The sequence below is a fragment of the Sinohyriopsis cumingii genome, unplaced genomic scaffold (genome assembly GCF_028554795.1).
Source record: "Sinohyriopsis cumingii isolate HCF-2022 unplaced genomic scaffold, ASM2855479v2 utg000576l, whole genome shotgun sequence".
Classification (NCBI taxonomy): domain Eukaryota; kingdom Metazoa; phylum Mollusca; class Bivalvia; order Unionida; family Unionidae; genus Sinohyriopsis; species Sinohyriopsis cumingii.
In genome coordinates, this window is record NW_028315913.1 from 253,866 (window position 1) to 273,963 (window position 20,098).

At 34.9% G+C, this 20,098-nt stretch overlaps 1 protein-coding gene across 1 annotated transcript; it reads left to right on the top strand.

Moving 5' to 3' along the window:
• Positions 1 to 382: 382 nt before the first annotated feature.
• Positions 383 to 16,720, top strand: LOC149773773 (uncharacterized). The gene is made up of 4 exons (XM_089946028.1): positions 383 to 1,078; positions 5,017 to 5,165; positions 8,838 to 8,962; positions 13,156 to 16,720. Exons 1-4 carry the CDS (start codon positions 505 to 507, stop codon positions 13,259 to 13,261), a joined length of 954 nt encoding a protein of 317 aa, XP_089802154.1. The 5' UTR covers positions 383 to 504; the 3' UTR covers positions 13,262 to 16,720.
• Positions 16,721 to 20,098: the final 3,378 nt, after the last annotated feature.

The window sequence follows — 20,098 nt, forward strand, 5'->3', positions numbered from 1 at the left end:
GACTAGACAATACCAGCTTCTGGAAGTGCATTGAATCAATTACCAAATATATAAAATGTAAAAAAAGTTGTTGGCTCCTTTTGATACAATTTACCTCTGAAGTTCAGGAAGTGAAAATGACCAAGTGGAGCTAGCTGTATTTTGAAAGATGCACATCTAGAGTAAGGCCAAGCTGTATACTCTATAACCCATATTACACCCATCAATCATACACCAAAATAAATGGAATTAAAGGTTCTTTGAATATACATTAGCTATAAAAGGTCTTATTTAAATAGCCAGTATAACCAGTGAGAAAAGCCGGGGAAATTCTTTTTCATTAAAATTCTAACCTTGCAAAATGCTGAAACTGTAGAGCGCCAGTTGTACGTATCGCGGACTGCAACCCAGGGAGCATACGAAGCAGGAAACCAAACTAGTAATACCCATACGTGCCAGTATTCATGTTGGCCCTGCGAATGCGCTTGGCCTTTGTGCAGAGCATATTCCGATTGCAGTGTCAGCATGGAGGAAACGATGCTTAAAATCATTCCAAATCTTCCTCCAAATTTTAGAGCGGTTTGTTCTATGAAGGACGCAAAAACAAATCAGTCAAAGGGATTATTGTATAGGTCCTCAAAGCCAGATTATCTGAGATTGAAAGATGTGGACGATCTAAAGAACGTACTTGATATAAAATGTATTATAGACCTGCGGTCAAAGGGCGAATACACACATTCTGTTGGTAGCAAATTTGTTGATGAGCGCTTTAAACTGATTAAAGTAACAGTTCCTCACACGCTGAAAAGATGTCAAGCAGGTGAAAAGGTAGAGACTGAGGTTCTGAAGGACAGTGGATTGTGTGTTGAGAAACACTACCTCATCAATTTTTTCACCGCACCTTACATATGGACTGTGTATAACAGAGCGCCATGGTATGTCCGATTGTACAGTTTAATTTGGCTCTTAATAGATTTAGTACTTTGCACTGGGTATCAGTATTTTGTGCAATGTTTTTCATATTCAACTGTGAACAAAGAGGGCTTAATAGGAACATACAAGGACATTGTTGAATTGAGTCACAGAAGTTTATGTACAGGTAATTAGAACCATGTACAGTTATATTTTTCATATACATTGTGATTAGGTATCACACACAAACACCTTATAAAGCTCAAGTTTTAAAACATGGACATATATGCAGAATTATTTTGCTTTGGTACACTACTATAACATCTATTATAGATGCATGTGCATGTTTGCCTTTACAGATCACTGACAACTTTACTTTGTGGGTTCAAGTCTTATGCTTCGTTAATGTGGATATGTGAGAAAGCTTGCAAGTAGCTTCATTTGGGTTGGTGATTTTTCCTGGGGGGTTCTTGCAGTTTCTTCCTCCAGCAGATTGTGCTGGCCGCTGTGTATAGTCTATCATGTGCTTGAAATGGTATTAATCCCATAACAGCTATTACAGCATGTGCAGTGAAAACAAAAAGCAATAGTGCTGCTGACAACAATGTTTAAGCACCATCCCCATTTTATTTTCTTTTATAATTCTCTACAACTTGACTGGCCTTCATTGACAGGTGTATGGTGTTTTATGACACTACAATAGGGTAATTATTTACATGGCAGTAGGAGCAAGCAGGTAAAGTGACTTGTCCATTGACTCTTTTTGATATGGCAATAGTATTCAAACTACACCCATTCTATCATGAACCTTGCATGCATATCACTAAACCATTGCTCAAGTTTTGGATTCAGCTAATGTGGTTATGTGAGAAAGCTTGCCAGTAGCTTCTCGTGGGTCGGTGGTTCTTTCCGGGTTCTTCCTCCACCATTAATACTGGCCGCCATGTATAGCCTATCTTGTGCTGAAAAATGGCATTAAACCATACAACAACAAGAACAACTAAACCATTGCAACTCCTTCCTAGATTAGTAGTCTCAGAGTTTTACAAATAAACTTGCTGTATGTCTGAGTAAACAAAAAACTTAAATTTGGCAAGCTCAAGTTTGCAAGGTACATGTCCATGAGCAGGTAAAATTGTTTTTAGAGAGAACTTGTGTTAAGTTCATTATGCTTTATGTTCTGCAAGACTTATATTCTGTGATCTATATATAAGAACCTTTATCTTTCATTTATATGCACAAACTTTTTTAATTACATAACTGACAGTAGTTTCTTTTGTCTGGAGATCCTTTGTTTCATACAGCATGCTGTCAAAGTGTGTCATTTCATCTTGAGTCATTGTCAAGGTCAGTCTTTCATTTTCTTGAACAAGCATGATAATATAAATATTTTTTCTATTTAGAACAGGTTTTGAAAATTTTGAAATAAATATCTATATATTAATTTATGAGATATATTGTACTTGCAGACTTTCATGCCCCGATCTAATGATGGAGACTTATTTTAGATCTGGCTGTTTACAGTCATCTTATTTGAGATTGTTTTCATGCCTGTTGCTGATTTTGAGATGACTAGGTGTTAATTGTTAATAATGTAACTCCTGAGATTTCTTTAACATGTTTGCTTGGAAATTAAAGGAAATTGTCTCAGATGATGAGTCACTTGTGATATTTCTTTGACAGGTTTCTTTGGAATTGAAAGGAAATTATCTCTGATGATTAGTCACCTGGAAATCTAGAACCCACAAATTTATCATTAATTATTGAGGTGATTATTACAGGAGACCAGTACATACTTACTCAGTGGAAAATTACTAAATGGATACAAAATAAGCATTCTAAAATCATTCCTTAGACTTGCTTATTATTGTTTAGATGCATGTTGCCACTTCAAGTTGAAAATTCAAAAATTTGGAAGCAGAAGCAGACATAATTGGACACAATCTCCAAAAGGAAAAAGTACATTCATTGATATTACATTATTTTACTTTGTCTTTTTATTGGATAGATAGTTAAATCTACATGAGTTTTAAGTGGATACATGAGTTAAGAAAAATGTTAAGATATTTTAAAACATGATTAAAGTTGAGTTAAACAGAGTTTTGTTCTTGGCTATTGAATTGTTTCAGTTTAAGGTGTTTTATCAAAACATCACTCTCTTTGTTAAAAATCAAGCCATATGCAAAATCCTCATCTAACTATCCATTTATCTATGTCTATGTATGTATTTGTTTGCCTTGGCTGTTATATATATATATATATATATATATATATATATACACATATGCCTTCAGGCACTTCCTTTTTTCCTGTACATAAAAGTATCTGCCTGTACTATTTACAAATATCATGCTTAATAATTTTATCAGCTTGGTTTTAGCGGAAGGAGAGATGCAAAATAGTTATACACTTGTAAAATAAATATAATACAATTTCCTTAAAACATTTATTTTTTTACCATACTTTTATAAAACTTTATTTACTGATTTTATGATGCCATATTTTGTAGCATGCTCAAATCCTGTTAGGTAAGTTCAATTTTCCTGTCAGCTTATTACTGCTTCAGCTAAATGGAATGTCATATTGACATCAGGTTTTCAACAGAAGACCTCTTATCGTGTCAAGTTAGATCTAAAAAGAAATGGTGCTTATGCATAGCTGTTATGGTAGTCATCTTGGTATACCTTTTTCACTTGGATTGATCTTCATATCAACATGGAATTTTCACCTAAAGACATCTTATTATAGAGTACTGTTCAAAACATACCTCAATTTGTGTATGACCACTCTGGTGGTCTAGTGGTTAGAGCATCCACCTCTGATGCGGGAAGTTGCGTGATCAAACCTGAGCTGAATCATACAAATTTTATCATTATAAAAATGGTACTAGCTGCTGCCTTGCTTGACACTCAACATTTAAGAGGTTAGTGTTAGGACTGGTCTGCTTGGTGTCAGGATAATGTGACTGTGTGGTACATTCATGATTCATGTCTTGGGTATGATGCCACTCTTCCCCTTCTCTATTTAAGAAATCCCTAAGTGGAATAGTATCGCTGGATTGTTATATCAACATGGGGTTTTCGGCAAAAGACATTGTATGGTATTTAGTTAGCCATATATGAAAATGGTGCTGATCTTAAATCTGTTATGGGCACAATGACAGCGAGGTTGAAATTTTTTTTATCTTGATTTTTCATGAATGGATGTCCATATTGACATAAGGTTTTCACCGAAAGTCTTCATATCATGTCTAGTTGGTTGTAAATAAAATTGGTTCCTGTCATACAGTGAAAACTTTCTATAATTGCTGAACAATATCAGAGCTGATTTCCCCACTCACCAGTTTAAAAGAATAAACATTTTTGTCCTGGATTCCTGGAAATGCATTTGATCAGTAGTATGCCAGTTCCTTTGATTGGCTTTGAACACAGCATGGAGACTCATTTGGGGACTTTTGGTATTAAAATCCAAAATAATAGTCTCATCTTTTTCATCAAGAATGGTCAGCAAGTTTAAATTGCTATACATATTGTCTGTCAAGTTTGTCCATAGATACCACAACTGATGTGTCATTTGACCTATTACTCCAGAATCTCAATAGTCATTAGTTCATGAGCCTGTTGAATGATTTTCAGATAAAGTTCTTTTCAGCCCTATATACAAGTTTAATTTTTTTTAAAAAACATTTAATTTATGCATTTTTTTAATTGTCTGTGTACTTTAATGTCTCTCCAAGAATGCAGAATGTGAAAAGAAAACAGATTAACCTCGCTGCAGTATTCATTGTATTGCATAAATACAATTGGATGGGCAAGTTTTCTAAGGTGTTCTCTAGTCCTCTTATGCAATCTCGCTTACGTCTTTGTGGGTTTGAGTCCATAACTTGGCCAATGTGGATATGTGAGAAAACTGTCACTAGCTTCTCATGTGTCTGTGGTTTTTACCGGAGTTTTTCCTGGTTCTTTTTCAAACAGTTATACTGGCCACCATAGCCTATCTTGTGCTGAGAAATGGCATTAAACCCCAAAACAACAATAAAATTTGTCTGAAATTAAAATAAAAGGATGATGTAATATAGATATCTTTATCATTTTTAATATAATTTCTTTTATTTTTCTTTTCCAGCTTTGAAGCTTATGACAGATCCAGATAACATTCCTGCAGTCATAAATTGTGCCCATGGCAAAGACCGAACTGGTATTCTAACTGCTCTTGTGCTGTCCTGTATGGGAAGATCTGTGCATGATATATGCATGGACTATGCCCTGTCAGAGGTACCTACCACTGTAAATCACATAATTGTAACATTTGTACTACGAAAAGGAGCAATATTAAAAATTTAATCTTTAAAATTTTATTGAAAACAAATAGATTTTATTTTGCTTATAAGCATCCAGGTTGACTGTCATCATTCAAGGCATTGTGCATAAATATCTTTTTTTGCAATAGTAGAGTATGTAATTGTTTTCTCAGGCAAATGTAAAATGTAAATTTTTAGTATTGTTAAGTAATACCTGACATTTCTGGCATTGTTTTATGTTGAGTATAACATATTCTTACAGATTAAACTTGAAAACATAATTCAGGTTTGCATTTTCACTTCATAGAGAATGGTGCATATATAATGATGCAGACTAAATAGAAGTGACCATCCCCAACCCCATTTGGTTTTACGAGAGGTTTTCGTAATGTAATCACTCACTTTAATATAGCTTCATTACAACAGTCCATTTACAGGATTGCAAATTTATGATTTATTTATTTGTCTACGACCTCGTAATTTTAGGCAATGGTTAAATAGTATCTGATTTGCTGTTTTTTCCCCCGTATTTTCACAAATACGTGTCAAGTCTGAAAACAGCTTAGGCCTTAAAGCGCATTTCGTGAATTCCACAACATAGCATTGTCCCATACGTTTCTGACCTACATAATTTGCAATTTAAAGTTAAATCTTTAATGAAATAATACCTTGACTTTACTTTCAATGATTTGTATATTTTTCTGAAAATATTTGCCCAATGATTTACAAAAACAGACAATCTTATAAACTGGTACATCCCAGACTTAGGGAAGTCCACCATTATTTCCCATTAGGCCTACTGGTTCACTTACAGTTTCAAACTAATTGTATGATGAAATAGTGTACAAGAGGCAGTTAATATATATCTGGATCACCGATTCTGATCTTAAAACACAAGTTTGTATGTTTTATCATCAAAGGATAGCATGCAGGAAATTGATAGTTGCTACCATACTTGGAAAAGGGTTAATGGTCAATCAGCTATCAAAACATAATGCTTGTGAAAGGGCAAGAGTTTGTTTGTCAATGTAATTGATATAAAAACTAGGCCTAGTTACTGATGTCTTGATGAATACATTTCGGTACAACACTAGAACTAACCAGGCTAAGGCAAGGGGCATTTTTAAAAAAAAGTATGGTCAGTCAATAGCTCTTGTTCGTCCATCAGAGGGATACTGAATTTTGTCAGTCCAATTAAGGACCTATTCCAAACACTTAAGCTAGGCATCACACACTTTCTTACACTCAGCTACTGTCCTATCCGAACTATCAATTCTAGCAGCTTTAGCACTCTTCTGAATCTCGTTACAATCTTCGTAAGTTTGCCGTTAACCCCAAAATACTTATCCAAATTTGCAAATGGCATTTTGTCCAAGTCTCAACATGTTTTGATTCTGAGGTCACTTACACTACTTGTTCCGATACATTCAGAAATGAACACAATAACAAAAGCTAAAGTTGTTTATTTGATGTACTTTTATAAATGACCGCATATACATCTTTGTGTCTTTCTGACTCTGAATTTAATCACTGTAAATATTTGTACAATTACCTCCCGGCCACCAGTCAAAGCCTTTGAACTTGCCGCCCAGCTATTGCATCATGTTCTTTTTAATGTACTCTTACAATGGCAACATGTATGTATATCAAGGGATCTTTCAGTCACTGAATTCTGTCATTGTAAATATCAGCACAGCTAATTGATAACACATTTTCCCACGAAGCAAGACTGGCAAGTCTTTGAATTTTGCTGCACACCTATTTAATGCGTACAGAGGACTCCCGCCTCAGTGACTTTCTGCGTCCCAGATCAAAATTTGGCGTCCAAATGCATGTAATTAAGCATTTCCGAGATCTCTGATCCTTATTCCATCTTTATGTGAATTGGGACTTAACACCAACCATGTTGAAGCAGATACTTTTCCACCGGTGGTATTCTCTGTTGATTTCAGGTGATTGTTTTGTGAGCTGCTTCAGTACTCCATCATCATCCTCTGATTTAGGATTATTAGGCTGCACCTATAATTCATGTTTTTCATTTGTGCATTGTTGCATACCCATGACCGTAATCTACTTTTAGAGCAATTTCTTAATTGCTGCTCAAGAACAGCTTAACAATGGTCAGTGGCTGAGAATCCCATCGGATGTGCACTGATGTTAAGGCCTTCACACTTAATGGTCTCTCCAGTGGCAAACATAGACACATATCTAGTTGTAAGGATTTTGCGTGAGACACTTGCTGAAATGGCAGTGCTGTCATTGTGTGCCATTAGATTCCCGTATTCACAGCATCCAGTCGGAGGTTAATAAAATGAAAGCTGGTGCTAGGGATGGTGACTGTTGTAAAGGGCTCAGTGGTATTTTCAAGGCACCTCAGTGCAGATGCTGCCAGCTCATCCTGTGTCACATGCTTGGCAAGTATGCCAGAGTTTTGCCTGCTGAGTATGTGTCCCTACTTTAGGGAAGCAGTGGCTCAGAAGCAGCATCAAAGAAAGGCAGCAGCACTACAACCAAAGAATCAAGGACTATGTTGATTCATAATGTGCCTACTGGTGATTGATTAAAAGAGTTATAGTTCACTGACACATATTAACTGTTGTTCTTTTTTAAAATCTATACTACATGGCTGTGAAAACATGGATACAGCCTTCATAAGTACGGTGTGGGAAACCAGGCAATAAATGTGTCTCCATTAAACTCTCCATCCAAAGGAATAACTTGCAGCATGATACTGTTTTTTTCTTTCTTATCAAGAATACTCCTAGGTGTGTTTACAACATACCTTCTTGCTATACTTCATTTACCATATATACTCAAAAGTCTAGTCCAACTGCAAACTGCACAAACCCAGATCTGCCAGTGCATAATGTGCTGGCTTATCTGGGTCTGTGCAGTTTGTTAGGAGCACCAATATGACAAACATCATAGCCCATGATCTTAAGGTGCTGTGGCAGATCATGATCTTTGTTGTTTGCAGTTTGACTTGACTTATAAGCGAGTACATATGGTAAGGGTAATAGTATTACACCAGGCACTTTGCTTTAATAGTGACACAAAGTATAACGCTGGTGGTGGTTCTATATACAATGATGCCAAAAGTGCTGGAATTCACAAACTGCTGTATAACCTTGCCATCTATGTAATGATGCATCATTTAAGGTAAAATTCATTGATTATGCTTATAATTTTGCACTGCTTTATATTGAAACAAAAGATTCTGAGATGATAATTTCACAATATATGTCCTTACCAATAACATAAACTGTAGGTTGTTGTCATTAATAAGAAGTATGGGATTGTGTTGACATTACTGGTAAAAGGGAGAGTACTCTTTATAGGCCTGTATTTGGCTTTCTATCACATATTGTTGAAAGTCACAGTGTTCAAGATGATCCGGTCAGAGTTATTATTTCTTATGAGTCTTGTGCCAGGATGACTGACATACCGTAAAGAACTCTATAGAAAAAAGAAGAAAACAGTGATGGCTATAGGATAAATACTGAATCAGAAATTTTCTTCTTATTTCTTTGTTCATAATTCATCTTGCAACAGATGATGTGTTTGGGAAAATACTGCTCAGTTAATTCATGTATTAAGTACATGTGACAAAGTCACAGTGTGTAATAATAGCCTTTTTCTTCTCCAGAATGAACTGGAGCCCATACAAGATAGGCTGTATGATGACATTGTGAAACGGTATCACTGGGATGTTTCCTTTCTCCATGCCAAGTACGAGACAATGTTGGAACTGCTGACCTACATCTCAGACAAGTAAGACAAATCCTTGTGGTTTAAAATATGCAATTAAGACAAATCCCTAGGGGTTGAATGTTGACAGGACATTTCCTTGAGGTTAAAGTTCAAAAAGATCTAATTGTTTTTTATTTTGAAAGTGGTTAAAAGTTTGGAAATATTTGTTTGTAAGTTTGTGACTTATCAGGTCCTTTATAATTGAAAAATTTTGAGCACAAATTCAAGCTCAAACTTATGAAGATTAGTATGACTCAAAAAGTTAGACTGAAAATGTGATATTCCAGTTTGACATGGTAATGGAAGAGGCTAAGTTTGAACAAATGTGAAATTTCTACTGCTCTAACATTATATGAATATGAATTGTAGACTCCTGCACTTTTCAGACTTTGACTATGTTTCATGCTTAAGAACTTAAAGTTGAATTTAAAGGTCCCAAAACTTGGATTGCCTGTAATTCTGATTGGATTAAATTAAAGTTATACATTTTTGTGGTTTATCTTTATGCAGGCCCCTCTTATATGCTGCCAAATTTCATAGAACTAATTGTATTCAAAATATCAAGTACAATTTTTGAAGTTTTGAGATTGATTTTGTGCTCAAAACAACATGGTCCAGTTCAATAATATACTGCAGTCTTTACCAAAAATTTTTTTACTGATGAATTTGTCTTTTTTGCACAGTATGCATGTTCCATGAAAAACATAAACTTATCGAGGTTCTTCAATCACCCTATTTACGTCCAGTTATGGAACAAAAGTTTACCATGACATACTATAAATAGTAACAAGCACAGTTGTAAACCTGACTTGAAAGACCGTAGTTTTAGGAGATCACCTGTTATTTAAGATGGATTCTTAATGCATGGAGCAATTTTGTAATATAATATGGTGACATCTGTTGAGGGACCACTTATCTTAAGAGATTATATTAAATTAGCAGTAGTAGTGGTCACTAAAAAGAGCACACTTGTGGGCTTAGTTTTGTAAAATATGCATGTCATGAGAGGTGACTAATGGAGACAGCCTTGTTATCCTGAGACACATCATGGTCAGCTGAGAAGGTCTTGTAAAGAGTGATTTCATTAAAAAAAAAAATTTCTTGTATGTTATGGATTTTTGCTGTTTTGTTGTCACACACACATAGGTTATACTTCATATGTTATTCTCAAGTTCATATTAATGGGAGTTAATGTGTTTTTTCATCAGTTTACTTCTTTAATTGGTGAAATTGAACAGTCAGTTAAAAAAAGTGTTATTACATACCCGTTTAATCTTACATGACAAATCTAGCATTCAATGTGAATGTTCAGTCTGTGTTTCTGTATTGCACCCTACGATTTCCATGCCATATACCCAGTCTGAAACTACATTTAGCACTTGTAATATTCAATAATAGTCTGTTCAAAATATTGTGCACTTGTTATTCCCATAAATTTAAAACTGCTATGTGTCATTTTAATAAAAAAATGTTTTTAGTTCCAAATTATTGCAGACATGTTTTGGTAAGTGTTCACTACATCATTGTTGCCTTCCATTATCATAGGTAAAAAAAAATCACCACTTGCAGGGATGGTCCTGGCTTTTAAAAAGCTGTAGCCAAAAAAATCGCCAACCTCAATATTTTATCGCCAATTTTCAAAAAGTGTCGCCAAAAAAAGTAGTGTACATTTTTCCAAGTGTTAATTTAGTCTAATAATGTAACAGGCAATGAAAATTACAAAAGATGGATTAGTTAATACTTTAATTACAACAAGCATTAACAAAATGTTACAAAGTGTTACATAAGATCCGTCACGATTTTAGGGCTGCCCACTTGCTGAATGCAGTTTCAAAGTCTAATTTTTCACATCTGTACATGCTGATTCTCATTAAATTCTCGAGAGATGAGATGCAGAGCTTATTTCTGATGTCAGTTTTTATGAGGTTCATCTTACTGAATCCACGTTCACAGTCCTCAGTGCTGACAGGTGACACCAGTAGTCTCTCAGCAGCCCCCCCCCCCCCTTTTATGGCTGGCTTCACAAAGCTTGTAGCGAATTGCTTCCTAAATCCCAAGAATAATCACTGAATGCTGTATGAATTTTCTCGACAAGAAAAATAGGATCTCCATTCCCACGAATGAAACTTACACGAGTCAACACCTGGCAATATTGGACCGTATATATAAGCATAAATTCACACCCAATTTAGGGATTCTTTCACTCCTGTATTTTGAGAAATAAATAATTATTATTAATTATGCAAAACTGTTTTCTTTTGCTATTTCTTGTTGCGGAGTTTAAGTCTCTGCAGCCGTAACACGGGACTGATGGCAAAAGGAAAAGATCAATGAGTAAAATGCTGCACTGGCGACAGATGTAATTATGATTGAGATTTTTTCCATTTGCTTTGTATTTATACACAGTAGTCGGTACTTCAAAGGTTATCAGTTTTCTATGAAGGTTCAGCAGAACTATTGTATTGGTATATGTATAAAAAAAACAAGGATTAGCCATACAATTAATTGTATCTGTTCTATTCGCGTCTTCAGAAGTAGGTCAGTTGTAGGTATAGTGCGGGAGCATGATTGACTGTATCACAGCATACAGTACTCAGCCCAGATGTCAGCATAAGCAGATTATGATGTAACAATGCACTATAAAGATGGGGTTGTCAATAAGAACAAAGGATCGTTTGTGTAACAGATTGATTCCAATGCACTGCTTAGTCAACTTTGTGGCTTCCTTTCGTTCTGGCTTTAAATTTATCCAGTCCAAATCCATGATTGTATGTACAAATTAAATAACCAAAAAGTATGTCACCAAAAAAATCACCAGATGGGATATTTTTGTCGCCAATAAGGGAAAAAAATCGCAATTTGCAACATTGGCGAAGCCCAGGACGATCCCTGCACTGGGGTCAAATGGTGGAGTAATGAAAGTAGGAATGAGGAGTTTTATGGGATTTCATAGTACCTATTGCGAAGAAATTAGAATTAGTTGAAGCTGACAATAATGTTTTGGACTGATGAGTTCTTGGAGGTTGAGATAAAGCTTGTGTACAAAATGACAGAGAGAGAGAGAGCGAGAGAGAGACATGCTTTGCTGCTATGGTCTGGGATCTCAAGTCTTGTATTGAAAGTAAACAAAATAATCCCAACACAGTAAGATGCAGGAAGTTGTATGCAAGTACAAGGTATTGCTGGCTAGAAATACCAGGTTCAGAAAAAATTGGCAAATGATCAACAAGATAGGAATTTGATATTTACATTACAACTTCATTTTCATGAATCCAGACAGTTTGTACTGTCAACTAGATACTCATAATAATTACCACAAAGCTGTATAGATATTTAAGAGAAACAGTAACAATGAGTACAGCATTTATCATCATATCAGCTTTGCTACCTGTCACAAATCTCTGTGAAAAGACTTTATATATTGAGGTTTTGGAGATCAAAGAATAGAAACACATGTGCAAACCTCTGACCTGTGTGCCTGTTAATCCCACTCCTACCTACAACACTGTTGATACACAGAGATGAGACATTCCACAAAATTTAAATTTTTGTAAATCATTTAAAATTCCAGCATCAGCTAGAAAACAGTTCACCTGAAGACTTTCAGAACTTTGCCTTCAGAATTTTTTCATGGAGCAAGTACAGGTGGAAGAATGTTTTATTTGCCTATTATTACTGATGATTCAGAATTGAGTAAATTGGTGGATATGGTTATTAGATATTTCCACATATTTCTTTTGTTGTACATTATCTTTCATAAACCCCAGTATGTTTTAAATCACTTTCTTTTTGAAGGTTAAAGTAAAAAAAATTAAAAAATGAGTGACTATAAAGAAGATATGGAATAAATATAAAACCAGATAAAACTACATAACTGTTTTGTTCTGAGTTGTTGGAAAGTATTCATTCAATAAGGTATATTTGTCTAAGCAAAATAGCCTCAATGTATTTCTATGCTGTATCCGACTCGTTCCTTGTGTCATCTTGGAACAAACTGCTTGTGTAGTTTTTTCTATTTATCTCATCTAGTATTCTGTAATGGACCTGGAAAACATGATTATTGTTAAAATTCTTGAAATTTAATTTGGGCTTGGGAAAAAAGAGCTTGTCAGTTTTGAAATATTAGCATTGCAGTGAAATGTTAAAAATATATGCTACTTATATTCTATGTCTCCATTCAGAAGAGTTCTTAGAAATCATTTCTTCACTTTCAGGTATGGTTCAGTACAGAACTATTTGGAGTCCATTGGATTTGGACAACAAGATCAGAGACAGCTACGCTTGAATTTGGGAGGAGAAGCTCTTGAATCTGTCATTTGAACGTGTTCAGTGGGCATTTATAATTCCACAGTAACTTTCCATGCATATTGTTGAAGATAACAGTCATTCGAATGTCTCTTGTGGGCATTTTAATTTCACAGTAATTTTTGATAAATGTTTTTTAAGAGAACAGTCATTTGATTATGTCTGGTGGGCATTATCATTCCACAGCAATTTTCCATGTATATATTTTAACACAATAGTCATTTTAATGTGTTCCATGGGCATATATAATTCCACAATATTTTCCATGTAATTTGTTGTAGATAACAGTAATTTGAATGTATCCAGTATGCTTCTATAATGCCACTGTGACAGTATTTTTCCATGCATTTTGTTGATTTTCAATCTCTCACATCATAGCAATTGTTGACGGTAGCAAATGGCTCTTCTGGATGGTTTCTGCTGACTACCCTAAATTGTTTTACATAATTTCTTACACCACTTAACAGGAATATGCAGTATAACTCAGATTTCATGATTCTTTTGTCAGATTTCCTGACATAAATTGGCTGTGGGTAATTGAAGCTCCTCAGTGAAATGAAATTTAATGAAAGGTTATGTAGAAGTGGATATGTAATTTCTAGTTCTGCCAATTGACTAAAACTTTGTAACATTAAATTTCAGTGGTTCGCTGTCTATACTACAGTAGTCCCCCTCTTGAATGGCCCCCCTGACCAGCGGCCACCTGCTCCTTTTGGCCTGAATCCGTTGGCACCTACGAATTTGTGTTCAAAAGTACCCCTCACAAAAGGCCACCTGGCTAACGCGACCAGCGGCCAGCTAATTAGTGCAAGAGGCAGCATTTTATTTTAATATGTATCCAGAACTAGTATTTTATTCATAACGTGTTAAGTAATCCAATTTTTGTTTCCCGATGTCAGGTTTTCGTTACTGAAATAAGTGTTGACTAAAGTACATGTACCACTAAGGTTAATATTATATCATTTACACCTCATGAGAAGCCACATTTATTCCATAAAGCCAAGAAAGACTCAAATTTTAATTCATACAAAAGGGTAAATACATGTAATCCAATTAGCCTTACTGCTACGTTATCATAAGATGTCCGGTTTAGTCACTCTGATAATTGTTAAGATTACAATTATGGAACAGTAGTAACAGCTGAGAAGTGGCAGTATCGATGTACAATACACAAGTCAGCAGGAAAATGGTTTGATAACCTTTGTGGCTTCCCATAGTAGGATGTTGAGCTTGTTCACGTTGATAATTAGTGGCTATTACTACTGGCAATAATTGTCAAAATTACAAATCCTAATGGCCACAAGGTCAAATCTGCATGATGTTAATGGTACATATTGAAGCCGTTTTGGCTTCTCTCACTTAGTGTAAAGAAATGTATAAAAACAATAGGGTACCAGACTGCGACTAACGAATCATGTGACAAGATCACTTCCTCTAAAAACATATGGCAATTTGTTTAGATGCATAAAAAATTGTTTTATGAGTATTGTAGTTGGCAACATGAATAACTTACTGCAAAAAGATTAACATGTCATCAAGGAAAATAAAAATTCTCAGTTTAGAAGAGAAAGTGAAAGTAATTCAACTGACCGAGAGCTGGGGTGGGTGGTTGTCGAGGATCCTCGCAGAAAACTAATGTCGGAAAGACTCAGATAAACAATATCGTGAAAGATAAGGAAACAATTATGCAGAAGTGGGAAGGTGAAATGGATGGAGAAAGGAAGATTGTTTGAGCCAGGAGATATTTGTATCCTGATTTGAATGACAAGAAAAAGCAACAATTTGGTCAGTTGAATTGGGATATGACGACTTTACCGCAAGTAACGGATGGTTGCACATATTTCAAGTGCGATACACTATTAAGTGTTCTTTCCTTAGCGGAGAATAAGCTAATGTTGATAATGAAGTTGTCAAAGATTGGAACAAAAGACTAAACGATATATGCAGGGGATATGACAGCAAGGATATTTTTAATTGTGACGAGACTGGTTTGTTTTTTAGACTTTTACCAACAAAGTGACAGATGATGTGATCTGTAACATAATTATAAAGACAGTTTTAAAACAATATCAATGGTTATTCATAACATTCTTTAAAAATGATGAAACTTTTTTTTTTACATTTATTTCACAACATGCATGTGATTTTTTAATGAAAATATTAAATGTTTTAGAATTAAATGTACTTGTGACTTTCTTCATATGTATTTACTATTCGCATTTGTCATCCCCCTCTAGAAAGGCCACCCTCATTATAAGGCCACTTCCCTGCTGCAATAGGGGTGGTGTTATAAGAGGGGGACTACTGTAGTAGTAGAATTTCCCACTATAAATCCTAAGTTCAGAGAATTACTATGTTTCTGTCACTTTAAGTAAAGCTAGTTGTTTGATTTAAACAACACTTCTCTGGTGGCCTAGTGGTTAGAGCATCCGCCTCAGATGCATGAGGTTACGGGTTAGAACCCCAGCTGAGTCATACCAAAAGACTTACAAAAATGATACTAACAGCTGCCTTGCTAGGCATTCAGCATTAAGAGGTTAGTGTTAGGACTGGTCTGCCTGGTGTCAAGATAGTGTGACAGGGTGGGACATGATGCATAGCTGCCAACCCTCACGAATTTGGTGTGAATTTCACAACTTTTTCAGCGATTCATGGATTCACGCCGTAAGCCAAAAATTCACAAATTTTCCAATCCTGAATTATTTTAAATCTTTAATAAAATAACCGATTTCCCGTGAAGCGCTAGTCGTGTTATTCGCAGTTGCCGAAACGGTCCGGTACTGCTGGTCACGATATTAGTAGATCTACAGCCGAATAGTACAGTTGGCCCGGTAGCAAGCATTTTAGCCTATTTTAATAGATATGTATAAGAGTAGTTTGACAAATGCTTTTGAGAGAAAACTGGGGCCTAACTGGAAATTTGCTCCGCGCATGCGTCAAAACACTGATTTGAGTCACCGTTCAGCATCCCATGTAAGATGTTGAAAATGTCTTCACCACCAAGGAAAAAGAAATGTATTACTCAAAAAGTTTAATTTGGAATTTATCAAAAATTGGCCGTGCATTCTGCCATTAAACATTGATATTCATTCATGCTTTTTGCACTCAGTGTGCCATCGCAGAGACGATGTGAGGAAGAATGTCGGTCGCAAAAAACACACAGAAGTTGGGAAAATTAAGAATTCGCAGATTTCAGCTCTGGAATATTTTAAACCATTGGCGGAAGACCTGCAGGCTACCAACGCTGAAGCATTATTTGTGAGTTTTCTTGTCGAACACAAGCTACCTCACAGGCGTGCATGCGTGCTCTCACACGCATGCACGTGTACACATTAACTAAAATGTGATTTTATGTTCTTTATTTTTTATTGCAATTTGATGAGATTATTGTTGCTGTAAAATACAAGTTGCACTTAGTTTCTTGACAATGTCTTATATCATTGTGTACAATTTACCAATAAATAATACCCATAATAATACATGTTCAGACCATCCTAATCATTTTGCCAACATTACACAACATAACAGCTACATATGCTCTAAATGCAGACAAGCATGCACACTGAGACATAATCCTCCCTCTCTCTCTCTCGTTCACTAATAACAACAAAAATGTTTGAATACTTTTATTTTTATTGCAATTAGATTCTTGAGTTGAGAGCAGAATGAGACAAAAAATATACATTTACTTTGTACGTTTGTTTCGTTAGGTTGCAGAGTGGCCTGTGTTCTGTAGAACTTGTTCAGGTACAACATAGGAAGGGGAACTTTTTGTGGAATAATTAACTATATACTGTTAAGAGTTATTAACATCACAACTATATAAAAGCTGCATTATTTGGATCAACCACTGCATAAAATAGCAATCATTCAGACAGTTTATACAAATGTGATTGGATCAACCACTGTATAAGCAGCAGTCATTGAGACAATTTACATAATTGATAGATTTTTATTATTTTTGAATGATATTAATATTTGTCACTATTTCATTTATTGTGATTGAATATTTACCAAATCTCGGACACCTACATACGAAAGAGTGGAAGGCACTAATATCTGGAATTAACATTGTATGTGATGATACATGACAATATATGAAAGATTCTACATAGAATGTTGCCAATATAATGAAAAAGGGAGAAGAGTTAGAATTCTTTCCAAGCAGTAATCAAATCCATGCCATGAGTAATGGCAGATTATGTCTTATGCACCATGGGAATCACTTTCTGCTTGGAGAAAATTATAACTGCATCTTTGATTATATTGCTGTCATTTTATATTAATTTATTTCTTGTAATCATCTATATTTCAGTATAGTGTGGGACCAAAGGTAAGCGTTTTCCTCTTAGTTTGGTATTTGGTGTCAGTTTATAATGGATCTGTAAATAACTTTGCAGACCTGCCTACCCTTCTGATTTTAGTGTAAGTCTTGTGGAAATGGTACTTAAAATTTGGACTTGTGGAGTAAGAGCACAAATTATTGAAATACAAATTGTTCATGGTAAAATCTGGATACTGGCTTGTCCATGTTTGATTCAGAGCTGGGTTTCATATCCAATTTATTGGAATTAGTGCAGGAACCAGATAACTTTACTCAAGTACCCCAGATCCTTTAAACTGCACATCTGTATGATAAGGCTTTTGCTGATTGGTTTTTACAAATGGCATCCAACAATGACAGGTCAGAATGAAATGGACAATAAACCTCTTAAAAAGTTTTAATAGTACAGACAAACAAAAGGGAATATTCAGATTCGGGGGAGGGGGGGAATCAACTAGGGCAACAGTTACATTTCTACACTACCAGGAAATTGGGAAATAGTTGGAAAAAATGATAATTTTTTTCCTAACTGTAAAACGTTCTATAATTGTGCAAATATTGATAAAAGTAAGGAAAACCCCAGGAATTTTATGCTAACACTTGATGCCAGAAACAATTATGTAATTGAGTCATAACTGAACTGAACTGATCATGAGTTAAATTTATCAAGTTCTAACCAGAATATTTGGAGATTGCAGAATGAATCATTTAGATGCTTGCCATAGACATATCCAAGCACTCAGTGGATTAGATTCAACTGGTTGACTAGTTATTTCACAGACAGCTCAATATTGGCATACTTTCTTATATGCAAGTTTGAAAACCAGTCTATCATCACTAGAAGCCAACATGGTGGTTGCAAAGTCTAGCCGCTTACCAAATGTCCTAGCAAATTAAAAAGCTGTTACATCAAGTCATACCTGCATGAAATTGATATGAAAATTATTTGTTTACATAATTATATCTTTAATCTGCTGAAGGATGAGATGAAACTTTGGCGTTTATGATATTTGACATGGTACTCACGATTTGCATTGCTAGTCGCATGAGCACACAAATCTCACACCCCACATGTTCATGACCTCATAGATCCAGTAGTCATGTGATATTAATAATAACCTGTTTCAAATGTTGTTGAAAAAAAATAGAAATATTATATGAAAGTTATATACTGTTTGTAAAAATAAAGAATAAACACAAAAGAACACAAAATTCTTTATTTATTCTGAGAACAACTACACAGGTTTTGTTGTATCATGTAACTAACATGTTGTTATGCTCTGTGCTTGATGAATCTGACTGTCTAGATTGCAGCTACAGTGACAGGTTTCTGGTCATTGTTCTCTAAATAAATATTTTTAGAATTTTATGTTCTTTCTGGTCCTTACAAAAGGTATCTGACTTTCATATAATATATTTGAATTTTTACACAACAACTTTAGGAATTTGCTGTTAATATTGCATCACTATTGGGCTTCTGATGTAGTCTGAGATTAGTGTAGTCATGTGACTAGTAATGCAAATGGTGAATTCTGGGTCAGGTTTCATCTATGTTGTAGGTTCATTCAGCCTGTCACTAGATTAAAGACATAATGATTAAAATACTCTTTAAGTTTGCTGGGGATGCTGGTAAGTGACCTCCATATGCTGCTGCCGCATATTGGCGGCAAATTCCAACTTTTTTATAGGCAATTACTCTTACCCAACATCCCAAAGTAAATGTCCAAATGGGCAAAATGTGGTCGGAATATTCTGAGAAAACCCTAATTAGAAAATGGACTGCCATTTTAAGTCAAATTTGTAGTCAAAAAAGTAAAATCTATGAGGTGAACTTTGGTGCTAAACTATTACAGTGCGACGTGGCTTGAAGCGCTGATTTCAGATCTTTTTTTTAGATCACAGGAAATGTGAGATTGTCATCCTTTGTATTGAATATCACATAATAATATGAGCTTCTGTCATTATCAGTACAGGTTTTGGGACTGGTTTATCGCATTACAAGCAGACATATGTTGATTTTACATAAAATTCATTCCTTGTGTATATATTAGTATATAATTTTTAAGGTGTTTTTGTCCGAATTTAATCAAGCCTTTTGTAAATGATTTTTTTAAATGATGGATTTCACCAGATCATCTTATGGAGCTCAGGTTGTTTGGAAATTCTTGTTTTGGGTTTTATTGGCACAGATTGATTCAGGGTTTACACTCTTTTCTTTACAAGATAAGGTTCTAAATCTTTTCATTTATTGTTTTATTTTCATTTTGTGATAGGAAATGATTATTTGGTATAACTTGCATATAGACTGTTATGTTGATATACAACTAATTCTGATTTGTTTAGAATTAAATGTATGAAAGGAAACAAAACTAACTTGTGTTCATTATGTTGTTTCCTCATATCAACATGATGCAAGTCTGCCAAGTCAGCATTTTTATTCTTTACACAGAAATGACACTACATGCTGATTTACAGGAATATACAGTTGTTGAACTTGTTTCATGTGATACATTTTTTTATTTAGTGCA

What these genes read in the sequence shown, in the direction of transcription:
- LOC149773773 (XM_089946028.1), top strand. Translation starts at nt 505, where the DNA reads ATGGAGGAAACGATGCTTAAAATCATTCCAAATCTTCCTCCAAATTTT. An exon ending in TCACAGAAGTTTATGTACAG is followed by an intron (nt 1,079 to 5,016) that starts GTAATTAGAACC and finishes TTTCTTTTCCAG; the next exon opens with CTTTGAAGCTTATGACAGAT. An exon ending in TGGACTATGCCCTGTCAGAG is followed by an intron (nt 5,166 to 8,837) that starts GTACCTACCACT and finishes TTTCTTCTCCAG; the next exon opens with AATGAACTGGAGCCCATACA.